Source organism: Chionomys nivalis, chromosome 17 (genome assembly GCF_950005125.1).
Source record: "Chionomys nivalis chromosome 17, mChiNiv1.1, whole genome shotgun sequence".
In the NCBI taxonomy this organism is placed as follows: Eukaryota; Metazoa; Chordata; class Mammalia; order Rodentia; family Cricetidae; genus Chionomys; species Chionomys nivalis.
In genome coordinates this window covers 588808-609130 of record NC_080102.1, presented here as the reverse complement: position 1 = coordinate 609130, position 20323 = coordinate 588808, and the positions used below count along the sequence as shown (strand labels likewise).

Below are 20323 nucleotides of genomic sequence, written 5' to 3'. Positions count from 1 at the left end.
GAAAGTAACCAGGAAACACTTCAAAGATCACAAATATAAGTTTCCATACACCATAAAATAAAATAGATTAGAGAATTAGCATTTTAAATGAGTGGGAATATCTTCAGATCGTCATTTAACTAGGTCCTTGTTTCCTAGCAGGGACAGGTCAAGGACCAGACCCATTATACGAACCACTCCAGAAGACTCTATAATGCCTTCCACATCAGAGAGAAAAGAAAAAGATTAAAACTATCATCAAACCAATTAGTTTGCTGTTGCTGTTTGCTTTAGAGTTCTGTTGTTTATGGGGCTCACTCTGTAGCCCAGACACCTCTAGAATTCACTGTGCTGCTCAGGTTGGCCTCAAACATGCAACAGTCTTCTACCTCAGCCTCTTAAGTGCTGGAATTACAGACATGCCTACTGTGTCTGGCTACTTCATTTTTTCTTTCCTTTTTTCTTTGTTTTTATGTTTTCTTTTATTTTTGAGATTTGAATAGAATTACATCCTTTCTCCCTTTTCTTTCCTCTCTCCAAGCTTCCTATAAACCTCTCCTTTCCCTTTCAAATTAATGACTTCTTTTTTACATTAGCTATTGTTACATGCATATATGTATATACATACATATTTCTAGGTATAACCTACCTGCTCAGCCTACATAATGTTACTTGTGTGTTTCTTTTCAGAGCTGACATGATCCTTGGGCTCTTAAAATCTATATATCCCCTCTTCTGTGATATAACCTGAACCTTAAGTGTGGGTTTATTGTTGTTGCTGCTTGTTTGTTTGTTTTGTTTTAGATGTATCCGTTGAGACTGGGCTCCACAACTGTGTGTTTTGATTGGTTGTGGTTTTCTGTAACGGTCTCTGTCTGTTGCAGTGACAAGAATAGACAAATCTATAGACACAAGGTAATGGTTTCCTAGACCTTGATATGAATGGAAGAAATGATTGATAATGGGCATGTGAGGAAGGGTAATGAAAATGTTCTAGATTTGATTGTAGTGTTTGTTCTTACAGAACTCTAAATATATCAAAAGCCACATAATAGAACATTTTAAAAGGGTGAATATTTATAGTAGGTAAACCATATCTTAATGTATCTGTTATACATTGTAGACACATATCAACTGTGAGCATAAAATATTATTTGACAGTTATATCCTATTTTTTAGGCATGAACAATTTCCAGATAACAGGAATTTTTCGTTTTTAGCTTTGTATCAAATTTTGCATTTTGTAGAAAATCTTAAAAGTGGAATTAAAATTGTTGACATACAGGTGAGGCTTGCCAGAAGTCATCCCAAGCTTTCTATTTCTTAGCCTAAAGCAGCGAATCTAAAGCATCAGTGTGTTCAGACAATGCAGAATAGAGAGTTGGAACCATGAGTGTGCATCTCAGCAATGTGAGAATTAACTGGGGTAAGCAAGGCACCTTCAGAGCATCCTGGGTCTGCAGGAATCTTGGGTCTACAGGAAAGCCAGCACCTGCAGTGTATGTTATGACTGCAGGTGAGTTGGGTTTTCTTCTACCTCTAAGAATTCTTGCCATCAAGTTCGTGAGCATTTGGGAAATTTTTTAATGGAAAGAACCTAGATCTATCAAGCTTGGTAGAAGAGAAGCTTCATCAACTCCTTGAGGCTACCAGAATACAGTCCTTCTTAGCTTGTACAATCACTCATATTTAAGAAAACTATTCCATTCTAAAAGATCCAGATTATACCCAGTAGGTAAAATTCAGAGTTTAAAATGTGGAAAAAGCTGAGGTGAGGGTTATCAGCTATGGAGTGTGGACAGCTGGCCCTCATGTCTCAGTTGTCTATTTTCTCTTAACATATATACATTTACCCTGTATAGTGAAAACTTTGCCACCTATTCCAACTTGTACTCCCCATATCAGAAGTTCCCCCCATCCTATCTGAAAGGAGATACACGAAGAGTCATCTCGGAGAGGTAATGTTTTGTCACAACCACTGAATACTAACTGACAACTTCTTGGTTGAAAGGAAAGAGAGGAAAATGGGATGCAAGGCCAAGCTGCACTGGGATTTTAGAGAACTTTAATGCACTTGGCGAAAGTGTTGGACATGACTTCCTTAACGAAAAGCAGAGCCATTGCACGACCTTTGGGCATTTGGCTGCAGAAACCAACAGGAAAGCAAAAACGAGGCTGTGTGACTTGACAATGGTCCCAGTTGGAGAATGACAGAAAGACCAGTCTATATGCACTCTAGTCTATAGGCCACCAAAAATAAAGGAAACATACACTAGAAGAAAGAAAACGAGTATAAAAAGTAGTTCCTACCCTACTTATTTAAATGGTGTTTATCACAGAAGTCACTTAAGCCTCAGACAGAAAGCTTAGCTTGATGGCCCACGGCACAGAATGAATTTGGAAGGAATACTGGTTCTTGTGGCAACACATAGAGCAATTAACTTTTAGGGAACTAAGACTACCTCCCAAAGCCCCACAGGCTGGGACAGTGGCCTACCCAGCTACACTCCCATATGTAGTGCCTCTGATTGACCCCTTTGGAGGCTCTTTTCCTTCCTCATCAAGGCCACTCTCTGAGTCATGGCTTTGCCTACCACCAACACCCCCAGACTCTTGTTTCTCTGATTCGCATGAAAGAGCAAAATTGACTACTCCACATGGCAGATGCCAGTCAGAATCACTTGAAGGCATGTCAAATTTCAATGGTTATGTTTCCCCCAAGCTAGACATTTGGCATTAGTATAAGTAGTTTCTAAAATCCCACAATTCTACGAAAGACAACAAAATATTCTTAGCCTCCATCAGACCAAGTCATCAAAAACCAAAGTAAAATGCATGTTAAGCTACTCAGTGTACAACTTCAAACTGCAGAAACAACAGCATCTTCTAGGGCTACAAGGGACTGATCTCCACAGCCAGAGGATGGACCGTATCTCCTCTGAAGATCCAAAACGAAGCGCTGTCCACACACACACACTGGGCTTCAGCCCTCACTGCCCAGTTGCCTCATCCCTCTGCCTGCCATTCAGAGAGCTCTTCCTGTGTCCAACCTAAATCAGTCTTAGAGATTCCTGCCACTGCTTCACACCAATATCCAAGAGAACGGAAGATCCAGGAAGATAAAACGTCCAAGCAGGTCATCTCATCTGCCTAGTGATTTTTATTACTGTTTTTTAAGTTTCTAGTAAAATAAAAACCAAAGATGCTACACACATAAAATGCTAAGAGGAAAATATCTTTTCATTCAATAAACAAGATAGTTTTAACTCAGTGAATACTAAACACATCTGTAAAAAGTTTACAGTATGGAATTTGCTTGAACCCTCCGGGTTTTCTGTCTCTATTTGTACCTCAAGGCACAAAACAACAAAGGCAGCCTGGTAAAGACTCACAAGAGTAGTTAATGCTCAAAGGAGAAAAACAGCAAACGCCAGGAGGCATATCACAACTGTTCCCTTAATATTTATTAAACCAACAACAGTGTTTGGAGTAAATCTTATTAACAGAATACACAGAGTTCTGGCAAAAAAAAAATCAGTTTATTTATATCAGATGTGCCTACAATCTCCATTTTTATTAAGAGGACAGTAAGTCTTCAGTCGAAAGGCTTGGAAATGGCATATTATTTGACTATTATGTATTGCTATTCATCACTGCAGATGTCAAACTCTTTCTTTAAAGCATTACACAGTATATGTTAAACCACTTTGACTGGAAATTGTAAGGGCAGCACTGCCACTCTGGTCTTATAGGTGAGAGCTGTACAAGAATAAGGAAGTGCTTTCTGCCTAGTCTTTGGGTTGTTATGTAAAGAGAAATGAATCAATTTAAGTCACTATATTTGAGGACCTTTTCTTAATAACTTAGCTGTTACCTTCATTGCTTTCCAGATGGAAAGGGATGCTAATGAAGAAAGCCTAGCTGAAAGGGAGATCAAACCTGATTACTTGAGATCACATCATCCTTCTACACCTGAAGCTGGCACAATTGCACCCTTCCATTTTGTGAACCAAGAAGTTCCCTGGTATTAGCCCACTTTAAAATGGGGTTTTCATGATGTGCCCCCACAAGGATCTTAGCGGCCATCACTCAGTTCACAGTGACTGACAGACTGCCACCGTCAGAATGCTCCGGGTCCTTCTAAGGAACAGCAATGAAGCTGAGCTTTGCTCCTTGTTGGTTGTCTCTGTGAGTGACTGCCAGACAGAAGTCAAAACAGCTGTTCTGCCTCCTCACCAAACTTGTAAATTAAAGGCATTCTAGGGGTTGACTTCTATAAAGCAAACTCATTATTTCTATAAAGCCCCTTTCCACAAACTCTAATGTGTTCTTATGAGTCACTAAAATTCTTGTTAAAATGCAAACTGAGATTCAGTAAGTCTCAGTGGAGTTTCAGATTCTGGATTTCTAACAAACTCTTAGATGATGCTCCTGCTAGCTGGTCTAGGCCACATTTTGGGGAGCAAGGTCCAAAAGCATTGGCCTCCAGGTCTGAGGATTGCAATCTCTTAGGCAGCTGCAAAGACTGAAACTCTACAACCAGGAACTCTCTCTTAATACTGCATGTGCTGTCAGCGATGAAAGTCAAGGGTCAGCTGTCCTCCAAAGTTAGCTTACAACAGAACCTTCAAGGAATTTTTGTGGTTCCCAGAACACAGCACCTTTCTGGCCATATGACTACATTTAGACCAATGGGAAGTAAGGAGAATGAAGTGTGAGTGTGGAGGGAGGCACAAAATCTGCATCTCACACAAGTTCATGACTGAGGAAGATGTTGCCAGCTCACATAACATAGACTGCCACTAGCTCAACATTGGATGTACGAACTCATAGGCCTCAACATCCACTGAGAAAAATACTGCTACATAATAGTTATATTTAATTCTCTGGGATGTTTACTGACCTATCAGCGACACAGTGGAGAGGGAGGGAGAGGGAAGTCCCATTCCCACTCACTTGACTTTTAAGATTAAGTTACACTTTAGCTTGATATTTTTGAAGGCACATTTAACCCTATCATCACCAAAAACTAAGCAGTAATATTGAATATCATTCTATATACAGCTTTCTCAGAACATTTCTCTAATTTCAACTAAAGGACAGATACACATGGAGTAGCAGTTTCTAAAAGGTTAGTGTTTTAATGTCATCCTGCAGAGAAACTTTTTTCAAAAGCATTGACAAATCCAGAATTTTTATGCAAGGTCTTTCTTTTCTTCTTTGTCTGTTAAAGATATCCCTCTTTTATTTAACAGATGGAAAATTGTAGTTTTTAGGGTTGAATGAGGGCAAACATGCTCCTAAATTAGATTTGTGAACAAAGTAAACTATGAATAGATTTGATAATGGGCTGCTGCTTTTTGCTTAAGCAAGAACTAAAGACAGTTCAGATACTTCAGATGTCTTGTTCTCAGCACAGACTGAAGCCCTCTCTTCCTTCTTTGACGGCAAACAATGGCACTGTGTGGAAGGCAGCAACTTGAACCAGGTCCATGGTGTGAAAGTTAAATGCAAGTATCATACAAAAACAACGCTGAAGTCCTGTGTATAAGGCTTAATGCAGTGTGTTCAGACAAATCCTAGAATCCATTCCAGGTAAACAAACACACAAGCTCTCCACTCAGAGTATATATAGCTCAGGTAAGTTTTGTTAAGTTGACCAAACATGTTTTCTGCTCCAGAACAGAAGACAAACGTCCTTTGTTCCTCCAGGGGAAATCTTTCCTCAAGAATGTAAATGTTTCCAATTTATGTGTGTTCACCAAATGTGTGTGCAGGTACATGTGCACAGAGGGGCGAATCTTCATATGGAAGAACAGAGGTCCACCTCAGGAACCATGCACCTTGTTGTGAGGCTAGGCTGGTCAGCCTGTGATCCCAGTGCTAGAATTACAAACACATGCCATTGAGTCTGGCTGTTTTTAGGTGGGTGCTAGAGATGAAACTCGGGCTCTTGTGCTTGCAAGGAAGGCAGTTTGTGGATGGAACCAGCTCCCCTGTTACTATTTTGTAAGGACATTGTTTTGTTTTTTTAAGACAAAATTAATTTCCAAAGGTACCATCTTTGTCTCAAGAACTCCCAAATATATCATAACTCAGGGAAACAATTATCAAAAAGTACCGCCAGCAGATACACATTTCAGTGAGGGAAAGAGAAGAAGGTGGAAAAGAACAACACCAGCTCTTCTTCCTAAATGCAGGAGCCTGGCAAAGTCATTAGGTTCCTGGAGCTTGAAGTTCTGCCTGCCAGAGGACCTCCTAGGACAGAGAAAACCGAAGAGCCATCAAGCAAAGATCCTATCTTGCCTAAGATAAAATTCACTTAAGGGGTTTCTATAAAACTAACAGCTGGGCCCCACCCTTGAGGCCTAGATGAAAAGGACACAATAAGAAATTAAAGTCTCACTCTGAAGCCTAGGAAAGCCCAGAACTCATGTTTTCTGCTTTCCTAAGCCTCTTGAATGCTAGGATGACAGGCATGAGTCAGAAACCTCCAGATATGATACCGTATACCACAAGTTAAGAAGAATACTCTGAACCCTCCACACCCAGATGAGAAGCCTATTAAGGTTAAAACTGTCCCTCCTTCCACCAGACAAAACAGCCACACAGAGAAGAGGGAAGCAGAAAGGGGGAAAGTCATACTTTGCCTCTAATATTCTTACCTGGTCAGCGACACCCTCACTCCCCACCCCATCTCTTGTTCATAGGACACTCTTGTCTGATGAATCTATTTTATGAGCCATCCATTTCCATCACCATAAGCACTGAGACTGCAAACGTCATACAGGATAGTTTTCTAAATGTTTGACTTGCCAGAATTAACTCAGAACCATGCCAGCAACTCAGGAAGGTGATGGAGGAAGGTCATTGGCTAATAGAGAAACTGCCTTGGCCCATTTGATTGACCAGCCTTTAGGTGAGTGGAGTAAACAGAACGGAATGCTGGGAGGAAGAGGAAGTGAACTCAGACGCCTTAGCCCTGCTCTCTGGGGCAGATGCAATGAAGCTCCGACCCAGGATGGATGTAGGCTAGAATCTTCCCAGTAAGCGCACCTTGGGGTGCTACACAGATGATTAGAAATGGGCTAAATTAATATGTGAAAATTAGCCAGGCAGCCATGAGCCGGGCTGTGGGAAGAGGCCCGCAGCTCCCCACTACAGAATGGCCCCCAACATGTGGATAACAATCCACAGAAAGCCTGAGAAAGCTTGGGAAATAATTCTAGATAAGTTACATGACCTTCCCCCACATCACAACCAGAAATTTGCAGACCTAGAATTTAAGGAGATTCCCACTGAGTCTTTGGGATGCAGCCCAGTAGTGAGGATGTGTAATTCACATGGTCCTAGATTAAATCTCCAATACCCAAAACAAATAGATTTCAGTGAAGTTTATCTCTTAGCTTCCTGACCACCAAAGGGAAGCATGTAGACAGAATCTATCAAAGCAAAATATTACATGTTGGTAAAGAACTCTGAACCCTAATGGCTGAAAGAATTAGGGTAGTCAGGTGAATGAAGAAACTGGCACATTGCTATGGCAGCCTGAACCCATGAACTGAATTAAAATTAGGGACACTTGAAACTTTCACTATGCTCTTGAGAGACTATGGTAGCAGGACAGGGCTTTACAACAAGTCAGAAACACTGAAGCTCTAACTTGGGGGCAGGGAGTGTAGACTACAAATTGGCAAGTCACCCTTCCTGGAAGTCAGGTGACAATCACAAATAATGAATGGAAAGTATGGACCACAATCCTAACCCCAAAACAGGAGAGCAGAGATAGTCATCTTTCATTTTATTGCCCTTCAATAAATTCTTTTTTAAAATCATCCCACAAACTTCTTTTCTGTAAAGCTGAAACAAATGCACTTATATGATACAGTAATTTAGGAAAGCAGTATTTGAGAGGAAACTGTTGAAGTAAAGGATTAATCTACCCCCAATGTGGGCAACAAGAATGGAGCAAAGAAGAATCTTCACGTGGGCCATGGTCATGCTGGATTCTCACCTCCTGTGTAGTGCTGACATGCTGTAAAAATAATTCAAGGAATGCTCTTTATCTCTCTACCTACAATAGCAGCTTTTTCCCATCAGAGAAAAAAATGCAGTCTTAAGTCACAAGGGTTTTGCATCTAGCCCTTATTCTTTTATCTTTACAGTATCCCTATGATTTATAAATCAACTTGATTTCAGTCCCCATCAATCTGGTTCTTCTCAATCCCTGGGGTCTTGTCTCTTCCTTTCACAACTAGTGAGAAGGTTCATGAAGGAATTAGCTAGAGTATGATTTTGCTAGAAATAAGTGAATTAGCTAAATATCACCTTAAATTATTCATGTTACACAAAGCATGAGCCATACTGATGCTGTATATTGCATATAGCAATGCTTTGTTGGTATTCAGTTCTTCACATGTGTGTCAGAACAGTAACATAAGGAATAGCAGAGAAGCCAGAAAAGAAATCCTTGATGGAAATAAATTAAAAAATACTAGTAGGTGAGATAAGCTAGGTTAACATAGAATTCTATGTTTAATGCTATGTCACTAACTATGACACCTTGGTTGATGTATTACATACTAAATGTCAAATCCAGGGGCCTGTGAGAAAGTTCAGCAGGAAAAAAAATGATTGCAGTCAAATTTGATGACCTGAGTTCGATGATCAGCACCTATAATGGTGGAAGGAGAAAAACAACTCCTAAAAGTGACCCTCTGACCTCCACACACATGCTAGGAATGAACATGTGTGCGTGTGTGCACACACAAATCCACCAAATCCATGTTAAAACAAAACACAACCGGATGTGATGATACATTCTGATGCTATTATCTCTAAGGAGACTGAGATAGGAAGATCACAAAGTTATAGGCCAACATGGACTACATGGTAAGACTCTGCCCCCACAAAAAAATTAACCCATTAATATTTTAAAAAATAACTATTCCAGCTCCAAAATCCACTATTGTTACAAGGATTAAAAAGGAAAACTACAAAAGATTAAGTAACCAAAATTGAATAAGAGTTGACTGAAAGAAGTAAGCTCTAAGTCAAAATTTGTTTTTAGTTTGAAAAACTAGTCAAGAGCTAGTATATAATGATGAATGTTAAGTGTTAACAGACCACTTAAACATAAAACTTAATTCAATAACTAATCAGAATAATTACAAAATCTAATCAAATATAATACAAACAAATCAAAATATCTCACTTAGATAAATGATGTCAGAAGTGGGATGTGAATTTTTAACTTATTAGTGAACTTAGTTCACTTGGTGTTTAGAATTTAAGGATCCATATTTCTTTCTCTGAGCAGTTCACAATTATAATCTCAAGAGTTACTCTCAGCTTTCCTGTCTTAATGAAAGTTGTTTTGTAGGTTTTCTGTGTGCTTTCAGTGTAACTCAAGAAAAACGGTGGTGATGACGGAAAGCAAAAACGGAACTCAGCAGTGCATCTTCATCTTCCCTGTCCAAATAAACAAACGGCTGGTCCTATATTTGCGACAATGCATGCCACTTGGTGTATGTCACAAGATGCAAGCGAGAAATGCAGAAATGCAAGGCATGTCCACACGTATTTGTATATATACATTTTATAAACTCTCATCAAAGGTTAAAGAAAAGTAAAACAAACATGTTTAAAATGCCAGCTATAGGTCAAGTCTTATGTTGGCTATTAATCTTCAAAGCAACAAAATATAAAGCTAATCTTCAAAGTATCAACATAGCAAATACTATATAAGCCTTAGTTTTACATTAAGAAACAAGTTTGGAAGTGGTAAGAAACATCTCTGGGTCACGTGGCTTTTAAATAGTGACATCAGAGACCAGACTGTGATTTACAGAGCTCCAAAGCCTTAACATGAACTCCTGCATTCATCTGAATTCAGAGAGTGCACAGGGGGGACCGGTGATGCTCAAACCAGAATTTCACATGAGTTAAAACAGATGTGGTGCAGCCCTGCCTTTGGAGGACTACCACCCACCTGTCACTCATACAGTAAGACTGTTGCCTAACAACCTAACACAGTGGCTTTTTGGTTCCTAAACACGTCAAGTGAGTTAAGTCATTGGCACAGATGAACTAACCCTAATATAGTAAACCTTCCATTTACCAGAATTTAAGGACCAGTGTACCAAACTTTTCTGTGTGCTTGTATCAGGTGATTTTCTGCATCTGTTGAGATGACCATACTGTTATCCACCTTGAAGTGTTAATAACTGCATTGCTTTTCTGATGTCAAACCATTCCTTGGGTAGGTCCTATATGAATTCATACTGTTCTTTTAATAAACACTGTGATTGCATGCAATGTGCAATCATATTTAAAATTATGGCACCAATGGGGCATGAAACTGATCTATAGATTTGTTTTCCAGACTTTGACATAGGGCAGCGCTAACCTCATACAATGGGAAAGAAGAGACTCCAATCATTTCATTCTCTAAGCTCTGGGACAACAAACACTTGCTCCTTGAAGCGCCTTCAGTACTGACTAGTAAAGCCCTCCATGTCTGTGGCCTTTTCTTTTTGAGGAGGAGAAGGAGGCAATTACATATTCAAGCCTAGCTGTAAGAAATAATCAGCAAAATTCTTTCAAGCCCACTAGCTGATAACATTTAACAAAACCTTAGTAAATACCACAATAAGGATATTAATATTATCCATCAACTTTACTCTGATATTTCCAATTTAAAGCACTGGTGTGTGTGTTTCTCATTCTGTCTACAATTCCATCACACACACACACAACTCTGTGTGTAGTAGATGGATAGCTGTATAATCTATATATATATATATAAATTTACATATATAGTCTTAATATAAACAGCAATTTTATAAAACTTGTATAAAACTGTACAAGTTTTCAAATCGTAGTTTTTAATCTATATAAAGCCCCCAACTAGTTCTATTTTGAAAATACATTTTTAACACCTACATGAGATTTAATGTGCATTGGAGCCTTAATATTATATATTTGGTTGTGTTCATTTTTTAAACTATTGTAATCAGAGCTTCAATGAGCCCATTTGAAAACACTGTTTTCCAGCTATGCTCATTCCCTCTGGACATATCTGTAATGGTAAAATATCTACCAGGGATGGACTTTTCACATCTAACACTTACGTGTTTGTCCAGTCCCTGTGAGGAGCCTTTCATCAATCAGAGAGATTAAATGATGCATTTTCTCACATCACTCACTTTTAGAGAACAGCTTAGTATCAGCGTCTGCTTCATATCTCAGCATAGAGATGATGTACCTCAAGATGAAAGCAAGAGCTAGCTACAGAAAGCTAGTTCTCTCTTGGTTAGAGCTTACACGTGAGCTCATGAAGTATGTTATGTCAAGTTCCTGCTCCTTAGGAGGCAGAAAAGCAGGAATTATAACTAACACAGCACAGGGCATACATATGCCACTTACTAAAAGAGCCTATCTATTTTACCTCACAAAATTCTAAGAAATTATTTTAGCATGGTTCATTTTACAGGTGACAAAAATCAGCTCAGAGATTAATAAATATGCCCAATGTTACAAGATAAATGTATTTTCTACCACAGGTTAATCTTAACTCTAGAGTCCTGGCTTCGAGCCAGCCTACCAAAGAGCCTGCTCATTTCTCATTCTTGCTTATATTCTCCACATTCAGACTAAACTCCAGTGCGGAAGACGGAAATAGAGGAAGGCACTGCCTATGGCCTCCTAAATGTCGTTAACGAGTCACGCTGACCCCTATCTAGAATGAAAATGAATCCCACCCCATCAACTGGCCATAGTGCTACAATTATAATAGCTTATAAGCATAAAGAAAACCACCACAAGCTCGGCCATGAGTATTCAGAGCAAGTAACCAATCCCGGTACATGATAAATGCTGTATTCAAGTTAACAGGTCACTGTTGGTTACCGCAAACAACTTACCTCTCTGTACTGTGAGAGGATTCCTTGCTTCAAAAGTAAACTCAGAAGTGTTTCACTTTAAAACATATTTACCCAATAAGCATATATACTGTTCAATTGTTAATTTAAAAATAAAGTTTTAAAAGCTCACAAATGATTATTTACTTATTTATTGGATTAATCTAATATTTCCCCAACAATACCCTGAAAGAAGAGAAAAACACTAAATATTAACAGCAGAGAGCTTCTCCAGTTCAGCTCCATCGTTTTGTTGATGCCCAGAGGGAATCAGTCCTTAATAACTAACATGTGTACAATGACCCATGTGGGCCTGTTCTGAAGAAGTCTTACCTTCATTTTATTTTTCTTTCAGTACTAAGAAAAAAATTACAGCAAAAAAAATATATCTTTGGCTTTTTGTAACTCTTTGTAATTTTCCCTTAATAATTCTAGATCTTGTTCCATGTGACATTTTCCTGTGGCCCACTGTATTAGTGCAGGCTCAGGATCAGTACTATTGGTATTGGGTGTCCCTGGACAATAAAGAAAGAAAAAGAAACAACAAAATACTCTGTAGAGATCACACAGTCTCTAGATCTTTGTAACACTTTTCATAAAACATATTCAACTGTAGAGGAAAGAAAATTTAAAGCATGTCTTTAACAGCAGTTTTCTCAGCTAGTAGGCCAGGGCATTCTTCACTCTGGTCCTAAGAAATTTAAATGGAAACTCTCTGTTGACTGCAAGGGTCTCTCCTTCCCCAAGTCTTATCAACTCTTTGAGATATTCCAGGAAAGGACAGACATTCACAATTCCATTTCAATTCTGTCCCTTGAGTTCAAAAGCACCCTCTCCCATACTTGTCTAAACTCAATCTGTCCTAAAAACAGATTGTTAACAATGTTATTGAGATTTTCAGCTTTTAAAACAAGGTATCTCAGACTGGAGAGATGGCTCAGGGGTTAAGAACAGTGGCTGTTCTTCCAGAGGACCCGGGTTCAATTCCCAGCACCCACATACAGTTCAGAACTGTCTGTAATTCTAGTTCCAGATAATTTGGCACCCTCAAACATACGCTGCAGACAAAACACCAATGCACATAAAAATAAAAAATTAATCTTTAAAAAATTCTAAATCAACTAAATGATCGCTTCCAAAGCTAAACACATAGCAAAACAATGTATCTCTATGTTTCCTGCCTGGCTTAGAACTCACTATGTAAACCAGGTTGCCCTCACACTCACAAGACATATACCTGTCTCTGCCTCCCATGAGTTGGCATTAAAGGTGATGTATATATTTAATAATAGGACCTGAAGCTCAGATGGCTAAGTGGAGAGTTTCCTCATATTTACAACCCTGAAAAAAGGAAAACATTCCCTTTCTGAATCCCAGGTCCCAGCAGCACACCAACATGTGACTGAGGCCTAAAACCTCTGAATGTATGGTTGGTCTCTCTATCAAGCTGAAGAATACAGGACCACGGGTAAACGAGCACAACTAACATGCTGGACTTTGCATCAGTGTCTTGTTTACCTTCTGGCTTTCCCTGTCATGATAATGAAGCTGAGGCAAAAAGGACAAAAAGCTGCCAACTGGCACAGGCCACATGGAGCTGGTGGATTCAGAGAACTCCCAAGCATACTAGCACCAGAGAGCTGTGCAAAACTAAGCTGGGGAGAAGTGCCCATTAATCCTTGTCTGCCCAGTACTTCAGCATCCATGCTGAAAGTCTCACAATTCATAGTGGTTTATCAGGTCTTGGCTCTATCTGAATTCAGTGCTGTGCAGAGCAGAGTTATAGGCACCACCCCTCCCTTCAGATGGTGCCAATCTTGGAATGAGATACAAAAGAGGGTAAGCGACCTCAAAGAACACTTCATGTAGTATCTGTATTCCATAGCCAAGAACACAAGCCAAGAGACAGGAAGAAAGTCACTTAGGGCTTTCTGCCATTCATAGGTACACTTACTGAACCCTCAAGACAGTCAACATTCATGTTGCAAGATCATTTTGAGGGTCCAAGTCACTCACACAGATGCATTTGTAAGTGGCTTGGAGCATTGTCTTTTGTGTGAGCTCTAACATAATGAAAGAATGGCAAATCACCGTCATAGGAACCCAGGCCTGTTGGCCCCCCAAAGGCAAACCACTTATGCTTTCACCCAGCCACAGCTAAGAGGTCTAGAAGGGCTACCGGGCAAGCCATAATTATGGAGCAACCTGTGATTCCCAGAGATGCTTTGTAAAAGATACAAATTATTCCACCATTCTCACTCACTGAGGTTCTGACCGTGTAAGTTTAAGATAAGCCTCTAAGATCTTCCAGTTACTCTGTCGGTCTGTTGAGGAGGTTGGACTGGACTAATCATGCAAAGCTATTGAAGCTTAGGTTTAATGCACAGAATTTTAAAGGAGGAATGTTTAAAAGTCAGCTGTGTCTAAGGAATGATTACAACAGTGGCCAGGAAGGAGTAACCAGGAAGTGGCACTAGAATGGAGCAGCTTACAAATCTGCCCAAGGCATGCAGACTCCAAACCATGACTAGTACACAAGGGAGTTTCTGGACCACAGGCAACATCATCAAAGTGATCAAGGGCAAACCACAGAGCAGGACAACACCAGTCCAAGAATGGTAGCTACACAGCTACTAAGAAGACACTGAAGATTTGCAGGCTTAATCCCAGCACCTAAACACCTAGTAGGAAGAGTCACCTGCTGAGTAAATGGTGACTTCACAGGCGGGGTATAGACGGGAACCTCAGTGAATGAATGAATCAAGAGTTTCTTCAAAACTCCTGTCGGTGGACTAGAATTAAAATGGTGTGGCAGGCTAAAAGGTTAAAACAAGACCACCATGTTCTCAATAAAAGTTCTTCTTCAGCCGGGCGGTGGTGGCGCACGCCTTTAATCCCAGCACTTGGGAGGCAGAGGCAGGAGGATCTCTGTGAGTTCGAGACCAGCCTGGTCTACAAGAGCTAGTTCCAGGACAGGCTCCAAAGTTACAGAGAAACCCTGTCTCGAAAAACAAAAAAACAAAAACAAAAACAAAAAAAAAAAAAAAAAAAAAAAAAAAAAAGCTCTTCTTCATGGTATGGGCTTTCTTCTGAGATTTATTTTGGTTCCTACTCCATGAAAGAATAAGGTGTCTTTCAGATACTGGAATGTACTGTTGGCACAGGTATGAATGGCAGGCCTTCTTTCTGCCCTGGGAATGACAGAATGATGGGCAAGATCTTGTAGTTTGGTTTTCTGGCAGGGGAGGAAGGACAGCTTGGTGAGAACCTCAGCTGAGAGGACCTGCTGGGTCACAGCCAGCAGACATGCCAATAGCACAATGGCTTGACTAGACTCGTTGTAAACTGTAATTAATGACAGAGCTGGCTAAGCTCTACATAGCCAAGTCAGCCTCCGGACAGAAAGTCCCCAGAAGACTCCAAGTTACCTTTGGTCAGGTCTAGTGTGTGTGGTTGGGGAGGAGGGGCTTCTAGAGGCTTGAAAAACAGATCTTGCTTTTGGAAAAACTAGCTGGCATTTTAAAAGTCTTTCTCAACTAATGATTATCTGAGGTGCCATTTGAATGATTATGTACACAGTCCACTGGTAGGCTGATCTTCAGGGAATATAACCTTGACCTGAACATCACATAATGCATACATGAATCAAAATACCATAGGTCATCTCATAAATATACAAAAGTACTATTTATTGATTAACATGTTTAATGAAAATAAAAGGGCATTCCAGTTCCAAGACATACTCAAATTCCTTCTTGAACACCCATCCTCCTAGCTTTTCCACTTAAATGAGAGTCTACTGCTAATATTGAACTGAGAGATAAAGAGCCTTTGTTTTTTGTTTCTGTCAAACTCTCCAGCACAAATAATTTGTCCCATTAGAACTGACAAAATACATTAAAAAAAAAAAAAAAAGACTGCTAAGAACTATAGTATTTCAACCTTAACTTCCTTTCTGGTGCAAACTTTCTAGAGCCTGACTTTCATAATGCCTTTTGGGATAGTGCATAGCTCCAAATGACTTGAGAGTTTCTTTTAATTTACACACATCTAAGCATGTTTATAAAATTTCACCAGTTCAAAATGCTTCCTTTCCTTAAACATATTTCCAGTTCAAATTATATGTTTATAGAAGTCTGCACTATATTATTTCTAAAGATAAACAGTCATGTAAAAAAAATGGACAGAAAACCTAGCAGCACGTCATTGCTGCTCCACTCAGCTGGCCTCTCCCTTCACATCCTCCCGGCAGCGAAAGTCTTCAGCTGTCAGTGGAAAGCATAAATGGATCACTAGAAACAGGCGTCCCTGCTGTCTCTGTATTCAGGAGGGGACCCCTAGATCCTTTCCCCAAACAGTTTTGAACCTTAGTGCCTGAGACATTTTTCTACCCTCTGAACTAAGTATAAAACTAAAGAATTCACTAGCTGCCAATATTTTTCCTTCCTTGCCAAAAGAATCTTTGAGGTCAATCATTAGTTTTTAAACCTAGGACACCATTGCAGTTTCCAAATTAAAATACGAAGTTCTGAAAATAATGTCTTGTAATAGCTAAACTTTTAAAAGTTATATCTTTCGAGTATGGGTATATTTATGCTGCTTTAAGTGAAGCAAATAAGAGACAGGAAAGCAATATAAACGGGCTCTTAGCGGTCTGGGTTTTGAAACAGCTTTTACTGAGAAAGACTGACTCACTTCCCAACAAAGGCGCTATGTAGGATTCTCAAGTTGACATTTTAAAAATATTTAATCACCCTTTGAATGACAGTTCAAGAGCTCAAAACATAATCTTTCCAATAAAGCTGTTCACTTGGAAAACATTCAGTTCTGGTTTGAACTGAGAAAATGGTAGAGCTCCAAAGATAAGGACATTGAGGGAAATGTGGCAGGGAGAGGAGACAAGCACATTTCAGGAAGCAAACAAGCAAAAAGCAAAACAAAAAAGCAACAAAACCCATTGTCCCTTAAGGAGCTATCAAACCCACACAGAAACTCCAAAGGGCTTTTCTTCCCTGGAATCCCCAAATGGGAACATTTCCTAGCAAATCTCTAAAGGGAGTACTATAAAGAAAAGGTCCCCCAACTCCACAGTTTACAGGGAACTGCTCTGAAAATAAATTAATTAAATTGTTCTGTTGTCCTATTTTGCAACAGATGAGCAATGTTTTTTTTTCTTAAACAAACACAGAATAGCTCCCTTTTGGTTTACAACAAGCTAAAGTTCAGAATTAATCGGAAGAGATTACTAATTCCAACGGATTAAACATCATTTGCCAGTGAGAAATCCCATAGGTCTCAGAGCTGTACTTTCACATCCCAATAGTTCAAATACACAGTTTCCAATTCTAAGTTCCCCAGCCTCTCAAACAATGTACAGCGACCTTCTGACCCGCACAGCATCTCGCCCCCCCCCCCACTCCCAATCACAAATGTCCATCTTCTGCTGGATGCCAAAAGGTTTCCCAATCCCTAATTGCCTAGGGTCAAAAAGGAGAGACTTCCAAGCCCAATTAAAGATATACAATATTTTCAAAGGGACCTTTCCATTAATTCGAATTGGACAAGTTACAAGAAACCAAAGCAGTGGCGTAGAGAACAGGAGGAAAGGAAAGAGCAGCATGCTTAATTGAGAAGGAAGCCCTGGAACTGCAAGCCAATAGAAGGTGCTTTGACTTCCATCTGCCAAAATAGCTGCAGTGGCCCAGGTAGAGGCCACCTCACCAGTAGCGAGCCTGGAAGGCATTTACCATTAGAGGGCGTTCATTGGGCAATTCGGAGAAACAAACTCCAATCCCAGAAAGGAAATCTCGAGAAAAAATCAAATCCCCACAGCCACCAAGAGATGAAGCTGGCACTGGAAGAAGACAGTCTCTCTCACAAGAGTACGAGACCCACACGGTGTGAGGGTGGCAGGAGACAAGTCTTCATTCCCCAGAAGCCAGAGGTTCTGCAGACCATAGCAATGTCACAAGCGCCTTCACCTTTCCATTTTACGACATTCCAATGCCATCGAATTAAAATTTCCTCTCTCCCCTAAAGCCCCGGGCCTCTCTCCACGAGGAGGGCTCGTGGAAGACACCAGAGGCCAGAGACCTGGTCCGTTTCCGAACGCAAAACGCGGCCGAGAATCTCCAACTAGACCACCGACAGTGTCTCCACGGAGTGTGGATGAGCATCAAACAAATGAACTTTTACAAACTTTCCTCTCCCCATACTCTCGAGTTTCTTTCTCCCTAAACTTGCTATCAGTCAAGAACAAAGCCTGGAATAGAGGGTCTCGAGCAACAGCCCCTCCCCAAAGTTTCCAACTCATCCCTGGGGCTTGCCCAGTGCGAGAGCTTACAGGATCCTTTCCTGCCTTAGCGGTGCTCTCACGACCCGCCACTCTTAGCCCTCTGTCCTTCCTGGGCCACACCACAAAATCCCCTGAGACCGAAAAGTTGAGAGTGACTTTAGGAGCCTTTGAGGTGCAATTATTGTGCCCCCATCCCCGAAGACATGGGCTAACACTCTGTAGCAGCTCAATTCTGCAAGAGGTGAAAGGAACGGACCAGGGGTAAGCGGTGGAAAAGCAAGCTCATTTGTCCCGGCAGATCCTAGTCAGCCCCACGTCTATGGATGGGAGATCCCCCAGGTGGCGCTCCCCAATTACCCGCTGGCTCCTCTTCTAGCCTGGGCACCCAAAACAGTGCGGGTCCCCGGCCTGGCTCACTCACCGTCTCGGCCGACACGCAGGCCATCAAGCCCAAGGTGAGCAGGATCCACGCGCACTGCATATTCCCCCGGGGACGTGACTCGCAATGCGATGAAACGAAGCACAGTGGACAGCGCAGGGGGCCTAGAAATATCTGAGCTGAGCCGCCGCAGAAGCTCGTCTCGAGCTCGGGCTCAGATTCCGGGCGTTAGCAGTCTCCTCTGGCGCCTGCTACGGCTTTTGCGCTGCGCCTTGTAACGCGGCGCCTTCTCACTTGTTGGTTTCTGCTCTCCCAACCCGGAGTTGGTGCTTCGTGAGGCTGCTTCTCTGTGCTGGTTCTTCTCGCCGGTGTGCTTTCACTCCGCGGACTCGGTGTCCGGGTCGTAGTGCAGTCTGATTTGAAGCAAGCAGTCGATTGCTCGAAAAAAGAGCTACGCTGAAGTTTTGGGTGCAGAGCGGCGGGGACGCGCGATACGCGCGGCCTGAGCTCCGGGGGTATCTGAAGAACAGCGCTCCGGGGCCGGGCTAGTGGCTTGGCTGCTGCGCCCCTCCTTCTGCGCGCCTCCGCCTCCTGGGTCCTCCCCTCGATTCCGCCCCCCACACCCTCCGCGTCCTCTCCCTGGTCCTGCTCCGCCTCCGCCTCCTCCGCCCCCACCTTCCCTCTCTTCCACGCCTGCAGCTCCCGGTTCCTCCTGGCGACTAGGGGAAAGGAGGCGGCAATGACTCCGGGATAAACCCGGGAGAAATTCTTACAGGATTACACTGCGATTGGCAGCTTCCACAGCCAGTGGGAGGCCGCGACTCCTTGCTGTGGCTGCCCGAGGAACGTGCCTCAGCAAACCTTAGTACTCTTTCATTTTCTCGCTCCCCTTTCCCCTTCTCAATGCCCTCTCCTCTCTTCACCATCTCTTTTCCCTTCCTTTTCTTTTTCTTCGCTTTAATTTTCTGGAAAAAAAATCGGTAAAGGCTGATGGGCACACTGAGCCTTTTCTGCCTTGTGAGGATTAGGTCACTATAAAGAAACAGCGATGAGAGTCGGGAAAATGAGAAAGTTTACAGATTCCTTTCAAGCAATTACAGTGTTCACAGGTCACCAGATCACGAAAATTGCAATCCAGAAAAGATAAGAGTAGAACAAGTGCGTGTTAAGATTATCCTCGACACCCCCCCCCAAAAAAAAAGCAGAGGAAGGGGGACCTAAAAACACAACGACTCCAAAGCTCAGCTTCATAAAAGGTTTAAAAGCCATTTCTGCCGCCCACAGTTTGTGCTCACCCCCCTATGCACCCCTCGGACATCTTCTAAGTTCAGTTACCACATAGTGGTGTTTACATTTGGAAGCAACAAATAGGGATGAAAAATTAGATAGAGATTCTAGAAAATAGCAAAGGAAAGTTCAGAGAAGGGTAAAGCCGTTCCTGGCTTGAAGAAAATAATGAGTATGCATTCCCTGCGTGGAGGAGACTGACCTGAAGTATCAGGCTTTGCCTTGCAGTCCAGTGCGGTGCTGTGCTGCAGAACCAGGCAGGCAAAGAACCTTATAACTTCTACTGCTGTTTTCCTCTTTGATTTAGGAACCGAATGAATTATGGATCCATTTTCTTCTATGCTACCCATTCCCAGAGGATGGGGACTTTTCAGATTGGTGACTATTTTATTATCACCCTGTCTCGAAAAACCAAAAAAAAAAAAATACATATTTACTATGTTGTAGGTAAAAACTACTCCA

The 20323-nt window shown here is 41.4% G+C and overlaps 1 protein-coding gene across 1 annotated transcript in view; it reads right to left on the bottom strand.

Annotated features, from left to right (window-relative positions):
* The window catches only part of Sdc2 (syndecan 2), a 99026-nt gene extending 79871 nt beyond the window's left edge, over positions 1-19155 (bottom strand). Inside the window, exon 1 of the mRNA XM_057792783.1 lies at positions 18617-19155. Coding sequence (XP_057648766.1) covers positions 18617-18676 — 60 coding nt within the window. The 5' untranslated portion in view covers positions 18677-19155. The remainder of the gene's footprint in view (positions 1-18616) is intronic.
* Between the last annotated feature and the right edge of the window lie 1168 nt (positions 19156-20323).